The following is a 22,077-nucleotide window of genomic DNA, read 5'->3' on the forward strand; positions in this document are numbered from 1 at the left end:
CCATTAACTCTTATCCCTGATATTCTGGTCTTGTTTTGTTTAAAGTAGTTTAATGACTTCGTGTAATTTTTCAAAATTTGAATCAGCTTTACTGTGTTTTACTTTTCATTATTATTGTCAGCTCAAGCATATGGCGTTAACGGAATTGGTTAACCGATGCAATACGGTTCAGGGTTATAAATATTTTTCGAAGTTTATGGGACGGAAGATAACAATTAACACAGCAATTAGCAATCAACAACGCATTACGTATGACAGATGTGTTGTTAGTTGTTTAAATTCATGGAAATTTATATTAAAAATGATTACAAATGTGTATCAAAATGTTAAAATACTCCTACTTTCAGTACAATGAAAATATTGTTTGGAAAATTCATCTCAAATATGCAAATATATATTATTACAATGTCCAGGTATTATAATGTTTTACCCTAAAAAGAAGAATTGTGTCAAATATGAATGCAACTGAAAGTGAAGAGTAATCAAATGACGATTGTACATCGACAGTACAATAGTCTATCGATACCATATATATATGACAGCCAAACCTCGCAAAAATATTTACCAGAATTACCATTTCAGGCAAGTATCATATTAGAAGTTTCAACAGACAGTCAATCGTATCAAATTATATCAGCTCGTAATGCTGACTGTTTCAAATCACGTACAACTCGCCATGAGCGATAGATCATCTTGCTTAACAATGGTAAAACCAGTCTTCATATGAATATTAGGCTTCATATCAAGTCTTTCACACTTTCAATTTTTTGTAAATCCTGGAAAAGTGTGTATATTATGAGGGGGGAATTCTTCTCTTCTGGGGTTCTCCACACGTGTCAGGGGGGGGGGGAACTCGTCTGGCCTCTATATCGCGTCCCCTTGAGGTACGGTATCGGGAACGTCACTTAAACTTTTTACAGTCAAATAGACGCACACAACAAAATACGTTTCAACTCTCGTCTTTAGTCGGTCAGTAGAGTACTCTATAAGACACAGCGCCTTGGGGAAAAGTCCCCGAGACTATCGCAACGCTGGCCCAAGACTCTTCTAGACTGCGTCTTAAGACTCACTCTAGACTAGACTGCGTCTCAAAATTGCGTCTCTCCTCGTGTACTCGCCAAGACCAACTAAAAACAACTTTATTCACTTTCAAAACCTCAACCAATTACAAAGCAGTAAAAAGACTCTAGGGCGTAACCTTCAATCATACAGCCAATCACACTAAGTACTGAACACGTCATATCGTTTGATTAATTGTTCACTATATTAGTAACTGTGAATATCAACTGTCAGAAATAGTAGTCCGAATAGCGACGGTATATCGTAATTAGTTCCAAATCACTGAGTCTGGGACCTCGCATGAGCCTAAACGATGACAGACATAACACGGCCATTCGCTAGTAATCAGCTAAATAAGTCGATCAACAGATAAATTCATCACAAAATAAATTCATCACAATATAATACTGTGGTACATTAATAATGCAATAAATATATAAAGATCACAGAGAGAAGTAATACATATTGTAATTTTTCATATTCGAGCATTTCAAATGAATTGGACGAAGCAATTACAATGTAACACCAGATCGCTGTAACTAACTAATCATTAAAATGCAATGTTCAGATAGACGAAGTAAGTTCAGCAAACCCAATTAAACTGCCAATCAGAGCAATCTTGGCTGCACTGGTTCAGTAAACCTTGAGAAAAATACATCTAACTTAACTTGTATGTGTGTGTGTGTACCGGCAAGTGACATTGCTTTCAAAATAATCAAGTCACAAACTAGTCGTAATTGGAATAAGTGGTGCATTGTACAATACTTCTGTGTTGGGCTGTCGAATTGAAATCATGTACCATCTCGTGCGTTTTTTAAGTAAACTCCAAAAATTTGAGATTCATCATGTATCAATCACTCAACTAAACACTACGGTATGGCAAATGAATTCATTGGGAAATACACTTCCAAGTATTTACTGCTGAAAGTTTATGTACGATAGCTGGTAGCCTATATTAATATGAGTTGTATACAAAGAATACTAATTTCCAAACTCTATGAATGCGAAATTTGACCTTTAGCTATTAAGCATAGCAGACTTTCTTAATACATGTTCAATGGCTATACTTCAAAATAATAAACAATATGTAATTTAATATATATATGATGATATATTATACTCATTATTGTAAGTAACATATGATGCACTGGAATATTGTATAGAGCCTAATAACGGTAATTCAAATTATCACGCGATATCTTTTGACCCAGTGCTATTATGAGACCCCAGTGTCAACAAATGACAAGACACACTGAGAGAAACTCTGAATCCAGACGTGACATAATCTTGGCACTTTGCGGAAAGATGCGAGATCATTGAAGATATTGACAACAAAACTGATTCTCGACGTTCGCACAATTTTACTCGCTTTTGCCAAACAACTAACGCTAAAAGTTGTCATATACTTTAAAACAGTCTATAACACTCTAGGGTGATTCCACAAATATGCATATTTTCCTTTCGCGAGTGCACATTACAGATTAAAATATATTCAGAATGGGAAAAGTTGTTTAACATTCGCTAGTTGTAGAAATAATTTGAGTCAATGATTCGGCAAAGCAAATAGTTTCATGTTCGAATATGAATTCTAAATCGAATGTTTGCTTATTCCAACGCAACAATAATTACAAGTCCTGAAGTAGGAGTATGAGGAAAATCAGGATGACCTTGAGGCGTACCTGATCTCTGAGCATGGGGAATCGGGGCCACACTATTTTTGTTTTTGTTTTTTTGTTTGTTTTTTTCAGTCATATCATTGAAATACATTGAAATTCTGACGTGCATGTTCTCACAGCGCATCACCCTACATTTGTTATTGCAATCTACAACACAAACGCCTTATTCACCACGTCTATAATTATCACATTAAGTTTCGTAGTGAGCGTAAGATGATAGGTGGACATGAATTAATCATTTATAAAGTGTAGAATGATAATTAAAATAGATATTCCAAAAAGATACTTTACTGAATAGTAACAATTTCAGTGAATACACAATTTTAGCGTAATACCTATTTTACTACAACTGTAGAGGCGGGAAAACGTCTATAAGGTCGCATTAATGTATAATGTATAACTGAACTCGTTTCTGTAAGTCATTTTGATAGTAGTACATATGCATGTAATAACAATGTATTTAATTAAATATGTAATAACCCAGTATATACTAGTAACTAGTAAACAATACGTCACAGTGTTAATCGTAATACAAACACGACAATTATGCTGAACTACTTCTTTCGTTTGAGGTATACACCTGGAGCCACCCAACTCACAAATTTCATTAGTCGCTGAGATTCTTTTCCATAAACATTACGCTGATTAATAACATTATGTGATAGTGATGATGATGCAGAAAAAAATACAGCAGATTCTATAGGAGGGAAACATAAATTACTGTGTTAGCAACAAGTTGCTAGGTGGCAATAATAATATTATCATACAAACTAAGATTCGAGAATCATATTCCGTATATTTCGTAAAGACAACTGTTGATAATAACATACTATGCCATGTTTTACAGAAAATATATATCTTTCTAGGAATGTTGTACCTTTGTCAAAACCAATTTAGGCAAGCTTGAAACATGTGCAGGTGACATAAAAACTTCTCAGAGCATATTAGAAGTAAGACTATGTATATATATATGTTATTATATAATCATGTAATACCAACATCAATGTTCAGAAAATAGGTAACTCACGTAGACATATTTCTTGTTCAAGTAGCGCTGTGAAATAGTTATCTGACTTAATTGTTTCTGAAATTGCGACGCCAAACGACTCATCGAGTATATCAGATCTTGTGACAGGACGGGAAATGTTTTCCTTGCTCAGCAATTCAACTAACGCCTGTGAAATACACAAAATATGGAACGACTTTCCAATATACCCCACCTTCTGTTCTAACCAAACCTCTGCCCGTCATTCCTACTCAAATTAGTTGTATATGCCCCTCTTGGGGGTAATTATCTAGAGGCATATATACAACTGAATTGGAGGGCTGGAGGGTTAGGGTTGGAGTAAGGTTGTAAGTAAAGGTTGCCAGTACATTCGAATATCTTTCTTAAAATATTGCAGCTTAGGTTGGCTACTGCTTGAGTGGTTTAAATTTCAAGATGGCGGCGAAATCAGAAACTAGCATTAATTTTATGATATGAATATTACGTTATATAAAGTGTGAAACTCTTACCATTGAATAGGGTGGAAATGCCACATATATGCAGGAATAATTTCTTTCTTCCATGAACGTTTTAATATCCTTTAATAAAACTTCAGCTGTGAGTCGTATGTTTCTGTTATTTGTCTGATTGTTTTGGCGACTGAAATTGACAAATTGAAAAGGACAATGCAACTGCTAGTATAATGGGCATACATGCGTATTAAGGTAATAACATGCACAAGTTTACAACAGCTCTCACATTATATTTAGCATATACATCAGGAACATTGGACTTTGACGTGATAGTGAGTAATATTTCCTATACACAGTTACATGTGTATTACAAACATGAACAATACAAATTGATAATAACTTACGTCTCGCCCGTCTTATTCCGCCAGTGCAATGCGATGTAAGGATTGCCACTACATATTTGTTCTGATATTTGTTTTCCCAAACGTCGTATCTCTTTAGTTCGTAATAAATGTGAATCAACAATTGTCGTTAATCTCTCTGGTACATCAACTTTAGTTATTCTGTCTGGTTCAAACAGTGCTAAACACTTAACGTCCTTGGCAGCTACGTAGTTTAAAATTGCTTCTTCCCTTGTTTTTGGAATTATATTAGCACCTGGCAGTTTGATTCCATATCGCGTGGTAAATCTGCTCGTTCGAGTTTCATAGTCTTTAGTGATGTCATCTAAAGACATTCGATTCAAAGGAGGTATCATTAATATTGCCGTGGCTGTTCCATTGCAGTCTTCTTTAAACTTTTCAATTGTGACGAGGTCAACAACCTCTCTAATTCTTTGAACATCGAATGTTTCATTAACATATCTAAAACCTCTATAATTCCGACCAGAGTTGCGATGATTAGAAAACCACATTTCAACCAGTGTACGATTTTCTTGTATAGCGAATTTCATGCCACCTCGGAATGCTTGGTATTGGCAATTTGGTCCATTCGGGTCTTGGTGAACTGGTAGTACGTAACGTTTATGTGGTTTATTTGTGACAGTCAGAGTGGCCTTATCAAATACAAATGACTTTTATGATTAGTAAATTATTCGCAATGATATTAAACATTATCAACATGAAACGTGTAAATTTAATCAGAACATAGCAGTCCATATTGTCATTCATCTGAATATAGATACTATAATATGGACATAGATTTCTCTCATTGTAATATTCAAGATTACATGACTCTAAGAATGCATGTCAACTTTCCCATTATGTTGAAAGAATCACTTACTTTGGTATTAGAAGTTGGAAATACCTGACTCACGATGTCATGTTTGTGTTGCTTTGTGTCATTCTTCACAATTATTCCAGCTTGTCGCTTAAATGGTAACGCAACCAATTTCTTGCCTTGGATATTGTTAAACATATACGGAGACGACAGAGGGTTGATGTTGTTATACTTCCACAAGAGATACACAGAAAACATGACACACAATGCAAATAATTGGTAAACACTGTGTCGCAGTACATCCATTGTATAAGACTGAAACTAAAAGACAAGTAATTGTCAGGTTTGGCCATACAAAACTTGTGTTGCAATTCGCAGCAAATAATAATGTAATTGTTGTTTCTTCTGTGTACCACAGAAAATTATAAGAAGACCAAATTTAACACATACATTGAATTGGTGGATAATTGTCTGGATTTCTGACCTCCCAATAAACAATACGGTTGAAAAAAACTAAACTGTATCATGTAAATATACACTGACGAGCTGTGTTCACGTGATATTAATCAGAGTGATGCAGTATGTTTTGTATAATTACAGACGAACGAGCATGTGTAACAAACATATTGTTTGATATATGTTGCAGGATTTAAATTCACGTCTTGCATTGTAGAGCTTGGCGAGTCAAACTATACCTGGTACTTTGGAATATATGTGGTGAACTACTTTTTACACATTATGCTGTGTTCAGTTAGTTCCAGGGATGTTACTATCAATAAATTATGTCCTTGGCCATTCAATGGGTTGCTTTCCGTTAAACAAACTATAGTTTCCCAGTTTCTATATCAGAGGTTGAAACGCGACCATTATATCATACACTTACAGGGTTGCACAGGGTACTAGTCGATCATCAAGAGCGCGCTTTTTGGACCCGATAATGTAACAATTACAGATAATGTGTCATTAACCGTTAATGTATGTAATATATTGTAATAGAAACTGACAATGTAACAACTCGCAGCCAAAAAAAGGCAACCGATAATGCATCAACAAATAACTGATAATGTAATATATTGTTTTTCAACCGATTATTTTGCGGTATTTATTTCAATAAATACCGGCAGTTCATGATTGCCGAATGCGATTAAAGTATCATGTGTCTGTCATTATTTTTTATGTATTTTATATGTAATAAATACTATTTCAAATAATGTCAGTCACTTTCAGCTTTGTTAATTATACATTGTATATTTTGATAGTTACCCGGAATAATTGTTTGAAGTGTGAGTTTACTTCATGCAAATGCATTTTGGGTAATGCTGACTTCCTGTCATTATGCATTGTTTGAGGTGTTGATGCTGTCTTTGTTTCTTGATTTTTGTATCTAGGCAAATTGTGACCTTTGCAATGAGAGCTATTTATGCTATCCAACCTGTCCTGTGTTGGTGAGCCCCCTTAACTTTATTGAAAATGAGCAGAGCTTTAGTAAATAAAGTCAATAAATGTCACGAGATGCAGTGCCGCTTAAACATGATGCGCCATCTAATCTTCACAAAATCCCTTATGCGTTTCTTATTATCACATAGCAGATTAAACGAAAAATTTAAATTGTATTTGAAAATTTTACATAGTCGCTTTAGTATTCTTACATGCTATGTTCCGAGTCTGTTGGCGTAGTGGTCTAACCCCGAACCCGTGTTGGACTCTTCAAGTGGTGATTCGTTCTGGGTTCAATCTACAACCAATCCCAATCTGAGTGGACAAACAATGTGCGGATGGCAGCTTATTGTTGACTGAAATACGTACAGGACCGAAATGATTGTATTTCAACACTTTCAATATTTACAATTTGTGCTGTTCGCATGCAGGTTTCTAAATTGTGGCAAGTTATTCAAGCATCCCCCATTGTACGTGCGATATCATGAGTACAATTTACTGTCTTATGTTAGAGAAAGACGAACAGTATTGCAGTAACTAGTAGTAACATACAATCACATGTCCGCTTATTTATAGTAAAATAGAACTATTAATCATTCCGACACATCGAGCTTGAGTGGGTGTGTGAGGGGCCGATATCATACAATACATGATGTGTATACAATATCCCCAAATTTCCAAAAGATTAATCGTTACACAAAAGTTTACTTCTTTTTATACTCTCTCAAAATGGTCTTCCATATTTTCTTGGGAGGCCGGGATATCCCGTAACCAATCCTTGTACACGAGGATATGCAGTTAATACCAGCAAGCTGGACGTGTCCCTTAAAGTATAAGGGAACTTCAGTAATATTGTTAATTAAAATGTAGCTATAAATTTCAAATAAATTGTTATTCCACATCTTTCTAGAAAATGCGAACAATTTCAATGGATCACTTTTGCAGCTATACATATCATTACATCATCGGTTCTCATCTTGTTGCGTTATCAGATGAAAACAAATATATTACATTATCAGTTATTTTGTGTTAAATTATCGGTTGAAAAAATTCTGATTCCTTATCGGTTCTTTTTTTTTACATTATCGGTTGCCTTTTTTGTTACTTTGATGGTTGTGTGTTGTTACATTATCGGTTTTATAAACATATCGGTTAATTCGTCTTACATTGTCGGTTAATGCTCTATTGTCAGGAATTTATCACACTACCGGGTCTAACACACCACATTATTATGACAGGGTAGCGTACGTTAATATGTAATATATACAATGACACATTAAAATATTGTTTGAGTATATATGTATAAGCTCATCAAATGAAGTATCGTATTTATGACATTCTTGGGAATAAATAATTACGTTAATTAATCGCTAGATAATTAGATACTAATTAAACGCTTAATGCAAAGATGAGCTTTCATGTTTTGTGCTAGACGACAACAACAACAACAACAACAACAACAACAACAAAACTAGAAAACTAGTTTTAGCAGATTTGACATATAATAACTTTTTACAAAGTAAAATAACGGCAGATGCGACCATGCATCTGTTTACTACTAATATCGTGGTTTTATCCTACTTAGTCGATGACAAATATGTTATTTAACTGGTACACGCAAAGTTGTACTGTATTCATAAATTGATATGTATTAGTGGAAGTGGAACTAGATTAAATTAATGTAACCCTTTTGCTAAATTGTGGTTTCATACAGAACAGAATTATTTAATGTTGGGAGAATCTTTGGCTGCGGAATATTGTATGTATAATTGTCCCTAATTGGTCGATATCAACAGCGAGTCAACATAACATTATAGTTCGCGTGCCTATTATTGTATTCTGTATGTGGGCTAAATAGTATCCTCAATAGTGGAATTGACTATAAGTGCGTTCCGCTATTCGAGATCCCTCCAACTGGTTATCACAGATCATTTAACCCACGGTATATTCAGTTTCAATTGAGAATGCTCATGATTCAGATTTAAAATCAGGTTTCAATGTATCCACACATCTTGTAATATTTGTAGTATGTTTTCAGGCATTATGGTTAAATTCATTTGTTTATTGCATTATTAGCAGATCATGTATTTGAAGATGGGGCAACGCGATGAGAAAAACCATAGTCAATCCCATCATTCAAGCCAACAATCCCACTCATGGTCTGTTATCATACAATAATTAGTAATGATAAGTGCTGCATTTATTACAATTCTGCGAGCTGACAAATTGAATTTATGCACAGTGGTATGCAAACAGAGTAACTCAAATGTACACAACACCAACCAAAAGATACCCATGTCAAAAGAGACAGTTTAAGAACTAAAACCATTATTATACTGCTGGTTATCATTCACCCCATCTACAAACACATGATCTGGCAATCATGCAATAACAAATTAATGTAATAAATTCCTGGTATGCAATGAAAATCGATAATGTAACAACACGCAACGAATAGTGTAACAAAAATAGGCAACAGATTTTTTTCAACCGATAATTTTACACAAAATAACTTATAATATTTTTCTATTATCTTATAACACAACAAAATGACAACCGATAATGTAATAATATGTATAGCTGCAAAAGTGAATGCATTAAAAGTATTCGCATTTTCCAGAATGATACGGAATATGCTTTATTTTATAACATCCTATCAAAACATAAATTATTTGAATTTTTAGCGGCACTTTAATTAAAAATATTGTTGAAGTTCCCTTATACTTATATATATTAACTGCATATCCTCGTGTACATGGATTGGTTATGAGGTTGTCATTAAGTTTCGGCCTCCCAAGAAAATATAGAAGACCATTTTGAGAGGGTGTAAAAAGAGATTAAATTTTGTGAAACGACTGATCTTTTGAAAACTTTGTTGATATTGTATACACAACATCTATCGTGTGATATCGCCTCTTCACATACCCATACGTGCAGGTCTTATTGTAGTTGTAATGCCACACATTGGATTACATTTTTAATATAGTTTAAATAACTTCTTATATAGTTGCTATATAGAACGCATTCCTATATAGGATTGCGTTTTAATTGGAGTATAATTAAACTCAATTACAATGCAATACAAAGTAGAATGGCGTTTCAATTAAGTTTAATTAAATAAAAGTTTAATATCCCGTGACTGAACATAGAAATGTTTGCGAAGCTTAGGTTTAGTAACGGGGGAGGTATGGTACAATTATATAATAATATTAATATAAATTGAACCATACCTCCCCCCATTTACTAAACTTAAGCTTCGAAAATTTGACTTAAATTCGATTAAATATTAATATGAATTATGAAACATTGTGAGTCCCACTAGTGGGGCTCCTATTGTACAAAAGGTTCCAATTTCTTGGTGTATATCCGGACCACTAGCTCCACTTCTACTTCTATACAAACACACTCAAGCTTGACCGTACATATAAGACGTAATAGAGGCGTGTCGGAATGTTTAATAGTTCTATTTTACTATAAATAAGCGGACATGTAATTGTATGTTACTACTAGTTACAATAATGTTTGTCTTTCTAAGACAGTAAATTGTACTCATGATATCGCACGTACAATGGAGGATGCGTGAATAACTTGCCACAATTTAGAAACCTGTATGCGAACAGCACAAAGTGTAAATATTTCGGCGAGTGTTGAAATACTATCATTTCGGTTCTGTACGTATTTCAGTCAACATGCACAATAATATTGGGAGTTTGTTGCATATTGAAAGCAGAATGAATCACCACTTGAAGAATTCGACACGGATTCGGGGTTAGACCACCACGGAAACAGACTCGGAACATGGCAGGTAAGAATACTAAAGCTACATTTTTAAATTTGCAAATACAATTTTCGTGAGTGATCCGCTATGTAGTAATAAGAAACGCACTAGGGATTGTGTAAATGTTTGTGAAGATTAGATGGCGCACCATGTTTTAGCGTCACAGTATCACGTGATTTTGATTGACTTTAATGACAAAAATAATTTTCAATAAAGTTAAGGGGGCTCACCAATTCAAAAGTATGTGGAGGACGACGCAACATTGCAATGTTTAACTTTACCCTATATTATCGTCTAATAATGTCTAAGTTAGAAATCTTCGTTTGTTCAACTATTGGGGATGTTCGTTTTTCGCCGATATTATCAATAATATTGACAATACTGTGTAAGTCACGATGCCATTTTAAACTGAAATACAGGGCAAATTGGGTAGCATACATAGCTCTCATTGCAAAGGTCACAATTTGATACAGAAATCCAGAAACAAAGGCAGCATCAATACCTCAAGCAATGCATTATGACAAGAAGTCAGCATTACCCAAAATGCATTTGCATAAAGTAAACTCACACTTCAAACAATGATTCCAGATAACTATCAAAACATATATATATTTAACAAAGCAGAAAGTGACATTGTTTGAAATAGTATTACATATAAAACCTAAACAATACATACAAAATAATGACAGAGACATAATGCTTTAATCGCATTGGGCAATCATGAACCGCCGGTATCTATTGAAATAAATACATCATGTGGTGGTGTATGCAAATTTACATGAAATATTATTTTAATTATGATGTATTGACCAGATGAAATTATCATATAACAATAAACTATAATGTAAATGAAAATGAATATAATATCAAGTGTTGTACGAGATGTGTATATGTATCAGGTTCTATACACTTAAATAAAAAATTATCGTAATATAACGTACTAGCAAAAGTCGGTGCGGTATTTGAATGAGATGTCTAACATAGACAAACGTGGACGATGTAGATATCTATTAAAAATGAGGGAACGTACAATTTTGAGCAACTTTAGAAGTGGAACAGAGGCTAATAAATTGTACGTTGGTAACCTTTGAACTCTTTTTTATATGAAAACCGATTTTGATGCATTTAGCAACATGCGATTCACTTCACACCGACGTGATATACTACCAAGGTAATGTAATATCCGCATCACCATACAAAGGGTCGTATATAACCACGTCGTCTGCAAATGTTGCATATAATAAATAAAAATTGTGACAATGCATCTCGTACCGTTTAAGCGGGAAGGGGATCATAATATATTCTTTTCAAACAATCTGTCCACAAAAAGCGATATTGGTAGCCAGGAAAATTAAGGAGTTAAAATAGGAGTCGTGGCGCGACACAAGAACAGAAAAGCTACCACCACAAGGTAACCCATGTCAAATAAGCAGTAAATATGCATACACGATCATGTGATATGCTAATTACAATTTTTTCAGTTTTCTAAACGACACCCGGTTAATTTAGTAGTTTTGTAGGCTTATTAACAGCATGCAGTTTCGTATTGTGCATGATTGCAAAAAAAAAACTTTTTAGTTTAGTTGCCTATTGAAACAGAAATTAATATACTCTTCAAATATATATTTTGACATCTAACATGTGGAATCTAATTTTTGGCCAACGTAATAACCCCCGTGTGGACAAAAAGTGGAGAAATACTAATATTTAATGGTAATGCCCCTGACCCACTTCTAGTTGTCAGATCTAGATGAAATTTTGCATGTGTAATGATTTACATGGGGTTTATGGGGTAGCTGCAAAAATCAGCTCTGAACTAATTGTGGTTTATGATTTACAGGTTTTTGATTTACACGTAGTTCTTTTGTATTTGAAAGGACGCACACCAAAGGAGACTTTTAATTTAATGAAAGAAACTTATGTCCCATTATATGACCTTGTAAAACGCTGGCATCGTGAATTCAACCTGGAGTGTTCTACAAAAACGAAGTCCAGAGCGGCATCAAACGATGTGATAAATGCATAACTCTGGGTGGTTCCTATGTAGAGAAAGACTAATAACTGTGCCAAGTTTCATTAATCTCCTGCTATCGGAAATGGGTCAGGGGCATTACATATTGAACGCCCCTCGTAGGTTCCGATAACAAATTGACGGTCTCCTGGTGATTCCATCTGTCTGTGGTGCTGTTAGTCGCTCAAATGTTCAGTTTTTTTGTATTTTAACCCTTTACTTGATCAATGGCCACCAATAAAACTAAAGGGTATTTGTGTAACAAAGCCAGCTCAATCTACCAACCAAGTTCATCAATATTGTAAGAGTATTGAAGCTCAAGCACTGAGCTCGTTACCCCCACGCCGCCGTGTCGTTTCGCATCGACGCGTCGGATAATATGTACAAATCCTCTGTGTGTGTTTTTCACTGTTTAAACAATCGCCTTACAAACCCCTAAGTTCATCTACTGAATAGTGAGAATTTCGTCGCAATTCGACTAAATTTAATACGTTTTTTTCTTATGAGTATGTTACAACAAAAATGATACCACTATGTCGGTGTCTAGTGGCTTATGTCTGTATGTATTATAAAGCTTTGATATTCTTTTCTAAACACGCAAACACAAAATCTGTGTTTATTATTATTTTACGAAAAGACGAAATCATTCTCAGTGTTGAATATGAAACAATTGCAGACACTAACATAACATACATAGTAATGCTTTTGAAAATGTTAAATACGAACGTACCACCGTCACCGACACAAATATGATTATGTTAGCATGTTTGTATTTTCAGAATGCTACGCTTTACAGACACTTGCTCTCACGTAGTAATATCAGGATTGTTTTATAAAAAAAATAATACTACAAATATACTTACATGTCAACAGAATGACCGTCAATACTTGTACTTTGAAGTATAATAATAAAACATAAATTCCAACAACATACGTATGTAAATCCCATGTAACTCCGGTTTAATTGCACTGCTTGTTGTTCATTAAATCTTTGTATTATATGTGTTACTACTATTAGTCGTTCAACTGTTTTTATCGTTTCGTTGAAAATGTGCGCAACCATCGAAATAGTTACTTGAGTGTCAACATATGCGCGTGATAACCAGTAATTATATGACCTAAATAAGGGTGATACTGATTCAAAGTCTGCGTGTTTTCAATGGATGTGACTTTTTCTAGTGTTTTGTAACGGTTGTACTATTCACAATCTGCCGTTTAAAAATTCTATAAATGAAAGAAATATGTCTCTCCATGACATTTTCTCTCTACAAATGTATTTGTTTCATTTGTGACAGTGTGCCGTCAAAGCAGATATGACGCGCCACAGACACGCACAGATTTGCTGTGCTAATTTACTGGAGCGTCATAAACCACTACAATAAACTGATAAGTTTCAAGATTAATATTAGGTGTTTACACATTACATTGCTAACACTAGACTAGGAACATTTTATAAACTTAAAATATACGATTTTGAAAACCATTACATAATTGTTCTAGAATATTATCCATCTTTTGTTTTACCCATGGTGACATTGTGCTGTATGAAATAACGCTGCCTAATACAAGATACTTTAAGGGTGTGAACCCAACATATTTATAATATAATATATAATAAGTCATGGACTCAACCGACACATTCGCAACTGGGATTCGTAGAATTAATTAAAATGTTAATTCAGGAATTCCACACAATATATCATACTGGTAAATACTGGTTAAAAACTATTTTTTTATGCTACTCCCTTTTGGGTAATGGTAACTCCCTCTCTTACAACTGGAATATAAGTTACTATACGTGTTGCTGATAAAGGAATATTAGGACATTGATGGATATAGTAACTGATTGCTAAGAGAGCTAGTTTGGTTACAGTCTCTAACTAATTTCACTGCGGGTTGCAGTACAGAAAATCCCAAATGCCCGGCAACGCGATAACATCATCAAAGTATAATGTTTTAACAACAGCTTGCGAGCATCGGTGACAGCCACACAGAAATATTAATTATGCTTAGTGAAAATGCTAAAAATGTGGAAAGCTCATGGTGTCCTATTTTATCATAATCAGACGAACACTACATGGATTCATTCATTACCCCTGTGACCAGAGTAATACTACTATGTTCAATGTAGATGAACGTGTAACTGTCAAGTTACGTAAACGGTAAAATCATTTTACATTGATGCCTTTTGTTAAAAGTTATTTCTATCGCTGTTGACGTCAACCCTGTACATAAAGAATGTCAACAATATATGTGTCGCTCTAAGCTGTCTCGCAAAGCTTACATATACACATATTCATAACGTTGTATTTTCATTTGATAATTCATATGATTTACATTTTACACAATTACATATACGATATTTATTGTTGTTACGTCAACAATTTGTTGCTGCCAATATATCAGACCGATTGTCATTATATTTGAACATACACCGCTTTTTTCTAGAGCCTTACCTACCTTTCTTACCTGGTGTATAACAACGTGTTATAGAAAACAAAGGCAGTCACTACTGTCCTTGCTGGGACTGGAGCACGTGGTAATTGTTGTTTCCAGTCTTTGGATGGCTTGATCAGTTTCGGTCAAAAACCTTGATGACATCTTCCATTGATGAGTTACTGATATGTAACAGTACCTTCAAAGCATAGCGATGTAGTTTTTCCTGTCAGAAAATGAAGTATCATCAACAGCCGGAGAGCATCCGAAATAGCACAACGAAATATTATCTGTTGAGTTAAGTGTTAAAAGTGAAAACAGTTGGACTAACAGCTCCAAATCTTAATATAAACATGTATGAAGTACTTTGGCTTTGGTGTTGTAAAATTACACATTAGTGAACCAATATATTTCAATGTTTAAGAAGGAAAAATGAGTCGCGAGGCTACTTCATGTCTCTTACGCCCCTCACAGGTAATTTAACAAGAGCAAAAGTTCTATCTCTGGTATGTCGATATACGGTAGCATGTTTTTTATTAAATTGAATATATGCTTCTTTTTTAAGGTTTCGGTAATTGCGAAACCCCTCAAAGATCTGACCCGATGTCCATATAAACCAAGTTCAAATCTCTTTTAAGCTACATCCAATCACAGCTGACCTTTTATATTTGCCGAAGGCGCGCTCATTGAAAAAAAAAATAACAAACTATTGTACTAGTGTATGACAAAAACAGATTGTGTTGTATGGCGTTATTTTTTTTTTTTTTTTTGAAAACAAGTGAGAAGTTCGGGTTGCGCCAATAAATTGATGAGAAACTGTTTTATGTTTATGATTGCTCCACTCCAAAATGTCCCACCACCACGAAAATGATATCAAATGTAGCTGAGCTGTGAGAAAGTGTCAGTTTCTCGCTCTAGTGTCATTTGTTTGCAGTTCACTTTTCAGATTGGCAAACTCTTAGAGGAATCTTCCTGTATCTTATATTTATTGAATATTCATTTCATTTCATACACATATGTGTACACTTCCTGACATACAGTTCGCCAGCCAAGGTTCGTTTATTCAGTCACCGCCTCATAATTCTGAGGCTTCTACTTTACACAAAACACTGTATAATTATAATGTAAAACAAATCAGCTTAATCCCTTATAAAAAGTTATCGAAATTATGTTGATACATTTAGATAAATATTTGGTATTTACAGTTAGAGCTTCAATGTCGTAGACGATATTTTGGTCACCTGATAAAAAATGTTCTGATCTTTTTACATTGGTAGAATCCAAATTTATTTGAGTGTTGTTTTGTATCTGTCTCTGATCACTGCCGCCACCAGGCGCGCTGTATAATGGATTAACTAAATCAGTCAGTAAGGATTTCGTTGATATCTCGTTATATATGCGTTGGTTTACATGCATGTGGCGATGGTTTAAGTAATACGAAATAAGATGTATGTAATAAAAACAATTACAACATAATAAAAATATATAGTAAATAATAAATTGAGTTCAATTCACGCCATCAGATTTTCATCAGATTGTTTAGTATGCCTTCAACTAAAGTAGCTAAAGTAACAATGAAGCACCATGGTAGATATATTTTCATCTAAATTTGGTTGATTATTTACTCCCTTTATGATTATTATGTATTACTTTATAAATTATAATTAAAATTGGTCGAAGTAGTTTACGAGACTAGAATGGTTTATTACACTTGCGGTCGGCCATTTTATATCAAATCACACAAATACACATTCTTGCCACAGTCGATTAGTCCCATATCAAAGGACTTGGCAGTATAAAACCGCGAGTCACCAGTTGCCATAATGCTTCATCAGTTTTGCGTTGGGACGTAAGGGCGCCACAGGCAAAACATGTAATACCGCATGTTTGTTGTCTCAAAATATATCGTCTAATGCCGAACTTAACCACGCGTTAAAATCAGTTTATAAGTATTGGAAAAAAATCTCGACATTGGTAAAATGCGCTCATAGGTACGATACTAGATTGGACGAAACATTCAACGATATCGCACAGTAGACACCAGGAGTATACGTATACAACAGGATCTTTTGAAACAACAACTATCCAGTATCTAAGCACTATCCTCTAGTTTTGAGCAGTCTTTTACATATTATTTGGTTTGTGGTTTGTATCGGGGATTTTAACCCGGAAGTTTCTTATGAAACAACACAGAAAACTCATAAATAATATTTATAACCATAGACAATGTCACATATTTTTAACCAGCATGAAAATAGATAATTCGTTGAATTCATATTAACCATACGAAAATTAGGTGATTTGAATGTGAATAATTTTAAGCAACTTAAAGTCCCAGCCAAATTTGCCAAAAATTGACTATTTGTTTTTAAATAATCAGACCTATTGATGTGAAGATTACTAGAGAATAGTGCTTATTACCAATGTCGAGATTTTTTTCCAATACTTATAAACTGATTTTGAAGCGTGATTAAGTTCGACATTAGACGATATATTTTGAGACAACAAACATGCGGTATTACATTTTTGTCTGTGGCGCCCTTACGTCCCAATGCAAGGCTGATGAAACATTACGGCAACTGGCAGTGGTGACTCACGATTTTATACAGCCGACTGCAAGTGTCATAAACCATTCTAGTCTCGTAAACTACTTCGACCAATTTAGTACAAGACAACATAATTATTATTTATGCACATTGATTTATTTTCTGATTTTTTAATGATAAGTGACTATTTTTGCCATCACAAAATAACAGAAAAACAAAATTTTAACATGGCATAGACCATGCCTAATGCCATTCGAGACTGGTATGAACACGCATATTGGATACCACTACACGTGAGTTTAATTCCGACTGATGTCCTAGATGGTCGATTCACATGTGTTTTCAGCCATTTCATCCCTGGGGTGGGGCAACAAACATACTTGTTTAAATTACATTGTGTCGAATTGGTCTATTTGTGGATTATACAATTTTGTAAATATATGAGTTGTCTATTTGGATACCTGGATGTCTTATTATACGTAGATATCTCATTGCTTCTTTTAATATTTGTTCTTCCCATCTGATAAAGCTAATTACTTGTGTAATTGGCCCATTTAGTGCTCCTGAACTGCTTTAATTAATTTTATTCATCTACTAAAGGCTGCGATTGATTGACGCCAATATATTAATTGGCGATCTGCATAACACTGTCCTAATTTGCAGTCAAGATGTTTGTCGGTGTATAAACGTCTGTGAAGTTTTCAAAGCCAGGTGTATTGTTCTAAATAGGTTTGTGTACACCACATTTTCAATGAGAAACATTTAGACATGTCATGGGATCTTGGTGCAATCCATACATCATATGCTATTATATACAAACAATATATAAGTAGCATAACATTTGCATAATGAAATGTGCATATAACAATTTATCTACTCCAATAGTATAAATCTTTGTTTTCGAAACATCGTAAATAAAGAATAGCAACTATATGAATATTATTATTTTATGGGAGTACATTATATGTATAATTTTATAAGTTGTAAAAGTTGAATTACAAAATGAGTGTAGTTGTATATATATATATCATTTTAATATAGGTCTTTTAAAATGCGGAGAATCGACTAGAAGAGGTTCTTTTGCTTTTCTTAAAAGTGTATTAGCTCGTTCTATATATTCAGTAATAAAAGTGTGCATTGTATCGGTATAAGGGTTGAAATGCACTTTTTCTGAAGCTTGTCTATGATACTTCCCTTCCATGTCACGCAGTACACAGTACCGTCTTTTCACTGTTAATGTCATATTTAAAAATCGTAAAATTCTACTTAGTTCACCGATACTGTTGTTCTTCAAGCGTTCATATTGAACTAACAGCTTTGGTTTCTTTGATTCACTCCATTCAGTTATGTGGTCGAACCACCTTTGTATTTTTGTGAATACAAAATCTTCCCACTCCGTTCCTGAAATAGGCAAACAAAGTAATCACAAATTAAATATTTCGTTCATAAAAATAGGGGTTAACCATGACAAATGTTAGTATATGCTACATATTACAGGTTTTTAATTTTGCATAAAGTGTTGCAATGTTTAACATAACTCAATGAGTATTATAACCAATTCGGGGTAAATAGCGGCCAAACTCGAACAGTAAGTAGCGTCTGAATGTGTCAAATATGTTCGTATTTACAATTTGTTTAACCAATGATTTTTTATAACTGGCCTAATATATTTAGGTATTATTTTCCAATTTATTGAAATCCAAATAAAAGAAAATCAGGAAAATATTAGCACCTAACATTGTGGCGAAGGATGTGTATTTACTTTGAATGAAAGATATTAAATCAATTCCGATTCATAAAATTACGTGTCATTATCCTTTTAGAAATGCTGCTGGGATATTTCCCCGTTATTTCATTGATGCTGTTAAATTTGCGATTCAACAAAACCGCTGTAACTTAAGAATTTTAAACATATTCATATTTATATTATATTTTCAATATATTATATTTTCATGACGGCTACATGTTAAAGCATATTTTACGTTGGCCTTCACTAATAATGCGATTTTAGAGCACATGGCTTGTCATATAATGCCCAAACATCTATGGACGCCGCGAGTTGACTCGCCTTTGTGTCGGCCCTGTGGTAGGATAGCAACATTAATACGAAAGTAGTTCAAACTATAGTATTTAATATATTAAGATGTTCGAAAACGGTTTCTATGAGTTGTTACGTATCTGTTATACAGTATTTAAAATATCCTCGTATTGTAATTGCGTCAATCAATATTTACTCATATTCACAAAAAAACGTTGGTTGTATGTTCAACACACGATTAGTAAACCAGAACCGTAATGTGATGTTACTTATGGGTTTTTTTGCAGTTAGTTCCAATAAATATGATCGTACTGTACGAGAATTGTAGGTACTTACCTTTCAAATAATCATCCTGTGGTCTTGAACCGGACATGCCATGTTTAGTAAAGTCAAAATAAGAAATAATTGCATCATATGGATTTCGAATAAGTGTGATTTTAGAGTCGAACACATGTTCTGGCTTATGCGTTTTAACTACAAGTGTATTACCATTTTTATAATTTTCCATTTCCCCAAGAAAACCTGCAACATATGATATACAACAATAAGGCACATCACCACTAACTATTTTGAAGGTATGTATTATACTGATGATGAATGATGCGAATGTAAATATTTGAAATATGTGAATAATGATCACTGTATTAGAATGAAATAAAGCACACTTGTCAACGTCGATTATACCGAAGTGTTCTAAAGGCACGTATTTGGATGTGACACGGTAAATATATCTTCGCATATTAACATTGTTGTGACACCTTAATTAGCTTCTATCACAATTAGTGGTGTTAACTAAAAGACAACTATCATACATAAATTATTCCACCATCTAAACAAATGTATTTTGTATATTAATATAATATACCTAACAATTGACAGATATTTAATACCTGCTTTATATAAAACTGGATTTTTGAAGACTGATCCCGTGTAAAATCCCGAGGCGACCTCTAATAGATGGCGTGTCCAAGTATTACCAGAACGTGGAAAACTTGACAGTGCTACCAAAGGTCTATCAGTCCAATTCCCGAACGAGATCGAACAGTCATTTGTATCACCTGTTTAGGTACATGAGAATATATATGAACAAGTCAACAGGACTTCATACATAAATTACATAATATGCTGTTAAATAATTGCATTCAGAGGTTGAAAAATAGTGTGGAATAATAAATTAGTCTGTGGACAGTTGTGGTACCTGCTTGTTCGGGTATCTTTGTACTGCGTGTTCGATTGTTATTCTCTGCTGCACTATTCACTGTGCTATGACTCAACACATCCTTCTTCGTTGTTGTTGTTGTTGTTGTGAGACGTCTGCTTGGTGTTGTTCTGTAGTGTCTCATAAATCCGAATATAAACACCACCAACCATAGTAGAAATGCCGTTTTATAAATATTCGTCCGAATCATCACCACTGCCTACACAAGAAGATAATGATTATGTGTGAGACATCCGATGAATCAGCATAATTATTATTGCTCAGTGTTTTTCGTATAGGGCAAATCTACATATAATGTAAGTGTATATAGATATGTGAATGAACCCTGATACAAAACCGTGACAAATCATTATGACCAACCTACCTGTATATACCATGTGACTCGACAGACAGTGTTCATTTAGTGATAATGATATGCACAAGTGTAAGATCCGTGCATAATGTGTTTGGACACGGCGGCTTTTACTAATCAGATTGCTACGAGTGCCTAGCTCCTATCGTAGTGTTTGCCTTAATCTATTGGGATTACCGTGTGTAAAATTGTCAATCAGGAATCAGCTGCAAGACAAACCAAAATTAAACCACTAAATTGTTGTTGCCATGGTAACAAGTTAGTATATATTATCATTGTACTTTAGGGATTGATGAACAATAAATTTATGCAACATAGAAAGTACTTATCCAAATAATTGATATTACAAGCCTTGTAAAAAATGGTGGGACCATCTATGACACAACTTCTGTCTTATAGGCAGAAATATTGATTCTTGTTAACCTTTGTGACGAGAATCAGATGTAGGGAAATCCAGGCCAAACAATAAAACTACTGAAACATTTATAAATAGGATAAAAACAGAACAATTATTAATTAATAAACTGAAAATTTCACCACATTTCAACAAAATATAATAATTAATTTAATTTAATCAGTCAGTTACTTGGTGATGTGTGCTCCAAAACCAACTTTTCTAACTGCCGCAATAAAACATCCATAATTACAAACAAATAAACAGTTATTCGAATATATCACTTTATAGAGGGCGCTATTGCTATGCGAGTCAGGTCTGCAACCGGGTCTGAAATTACAAAATTTAATATAGATGGATTTATTTTAATATATTGCCTATTTCCATTGGAAAATCGGATATAAATATTTATGCATTTGGTGCTTTATTATTTGACTAGAAAGGTTTAACTAAAT

At 34.0% G+C, this 22,077-nt stretch overlaps 2 protein-coding genes across 2 annotated transcripts; both read right to left on the bottom strand.

Moving 5' to 3' along the window:
* Positions 1–943: 943 nt before the first annotated feature.
* LOC146746205 (uncharacterized) lies at positions 944–13,614 on the bottom strand. The gene is made up of 6 exons (XM_085498210.1): positions 13,501–13,614; positions 5,475–5,732; positions 4,598–5,247; positions 4,251–4,380; positions 3,763–3,910; positions 944–3,432 (listed from the first exon to the last, which is right to left on the bottom strand). The coding sequence occupies exons 2-6, from the start codon at positions 5,715–5,717 to the stop codon at positions 3,290–3,292; spliced, it is 1,314 nt and encodes a 437-aa protein (XP_085354336.1). The 5' UTR covers positions 5,718–5,732; positions 13,501–13,614; the 3' UTR covers positions 944–3,289.
* Positions 13,615–18,470: 4,856 nt separating this feature from the next.
* LOC144357989 (sialate:O-sulfotransferase 2-like) lies at positions 18,471–20,160 on the bottom strand. The gene is made up of 2 exons (XM_078012017.2): positions 19,994–20,160; positions 18,471–19,020 (listed from the first exon to the last, which is right to left on the bottom strand). Exons 1-2 carry the CDS (start codon positions 20,028–20,030, stop codon positions 18,647–18,649), a joined length of 411 nt encoding a protein of 136 aa, XP_077868143.1. The 5' UTR covers positions 20,031–20,160; the 3' UTR covers positions 18,471–18,646.
* Between the last annotated feature and the right edge of the window lie 1,917 nt (positions 20,161–22,077).

This window comes from Saccoglossus kowalevskii, chromosome 4 (genome assembly GCF_978046115.1).
Source record: "Saccoglossus kowalevskii chromosome 4, keSacKowa6.1, whole genome shotgun sequence".
Taxonomy (NCBI): Eukaryota; Metazoa; Hemichordata; class Enteropneusta; family Harrimaniidae; genus Saccoglossus; species Saccoglossus kowalevskii.

Excerpts from the sequence above, each read along its gene's own strand:
- LOC146746205 (XM_085498210.1), bottom strand. The coding sequence starts at position 5,717 with ATGGATGTACTGCGACACAGTGTTTACCAATTATTTGCATTGTGTGTC. Across the intron at positions 4,381-4,597 it reads CGGAATAAGACGGGCGAGAC|TCGCCAAAACAATCAGACAA; the intron begins GTAAGTTATTAT and ends TGTCAATTTCAG. Across the intron at positions 3,433-3,762 it reads TGAACAAGAAATATGTCTAC|AATCTGCTGTATTTTTTTCT; the intron begins GTGAGTTACCTA and ends TCCCTCCTATAG.
- LOC144357989 (XM_078012017.2), bottom strand. The coding sequence starts at position 20,030 with ATGTCCGGTTCAAGACCACAGGATGATTATTTGAAAG. Across the intron at positions 19,021-19,993 it reads ACAGGATGATTATTTGAAAG|GAACGGAGTGGGAAGATTTT; the intron begins GTAAGTACCTAC and ends TGCCTATTTCAG.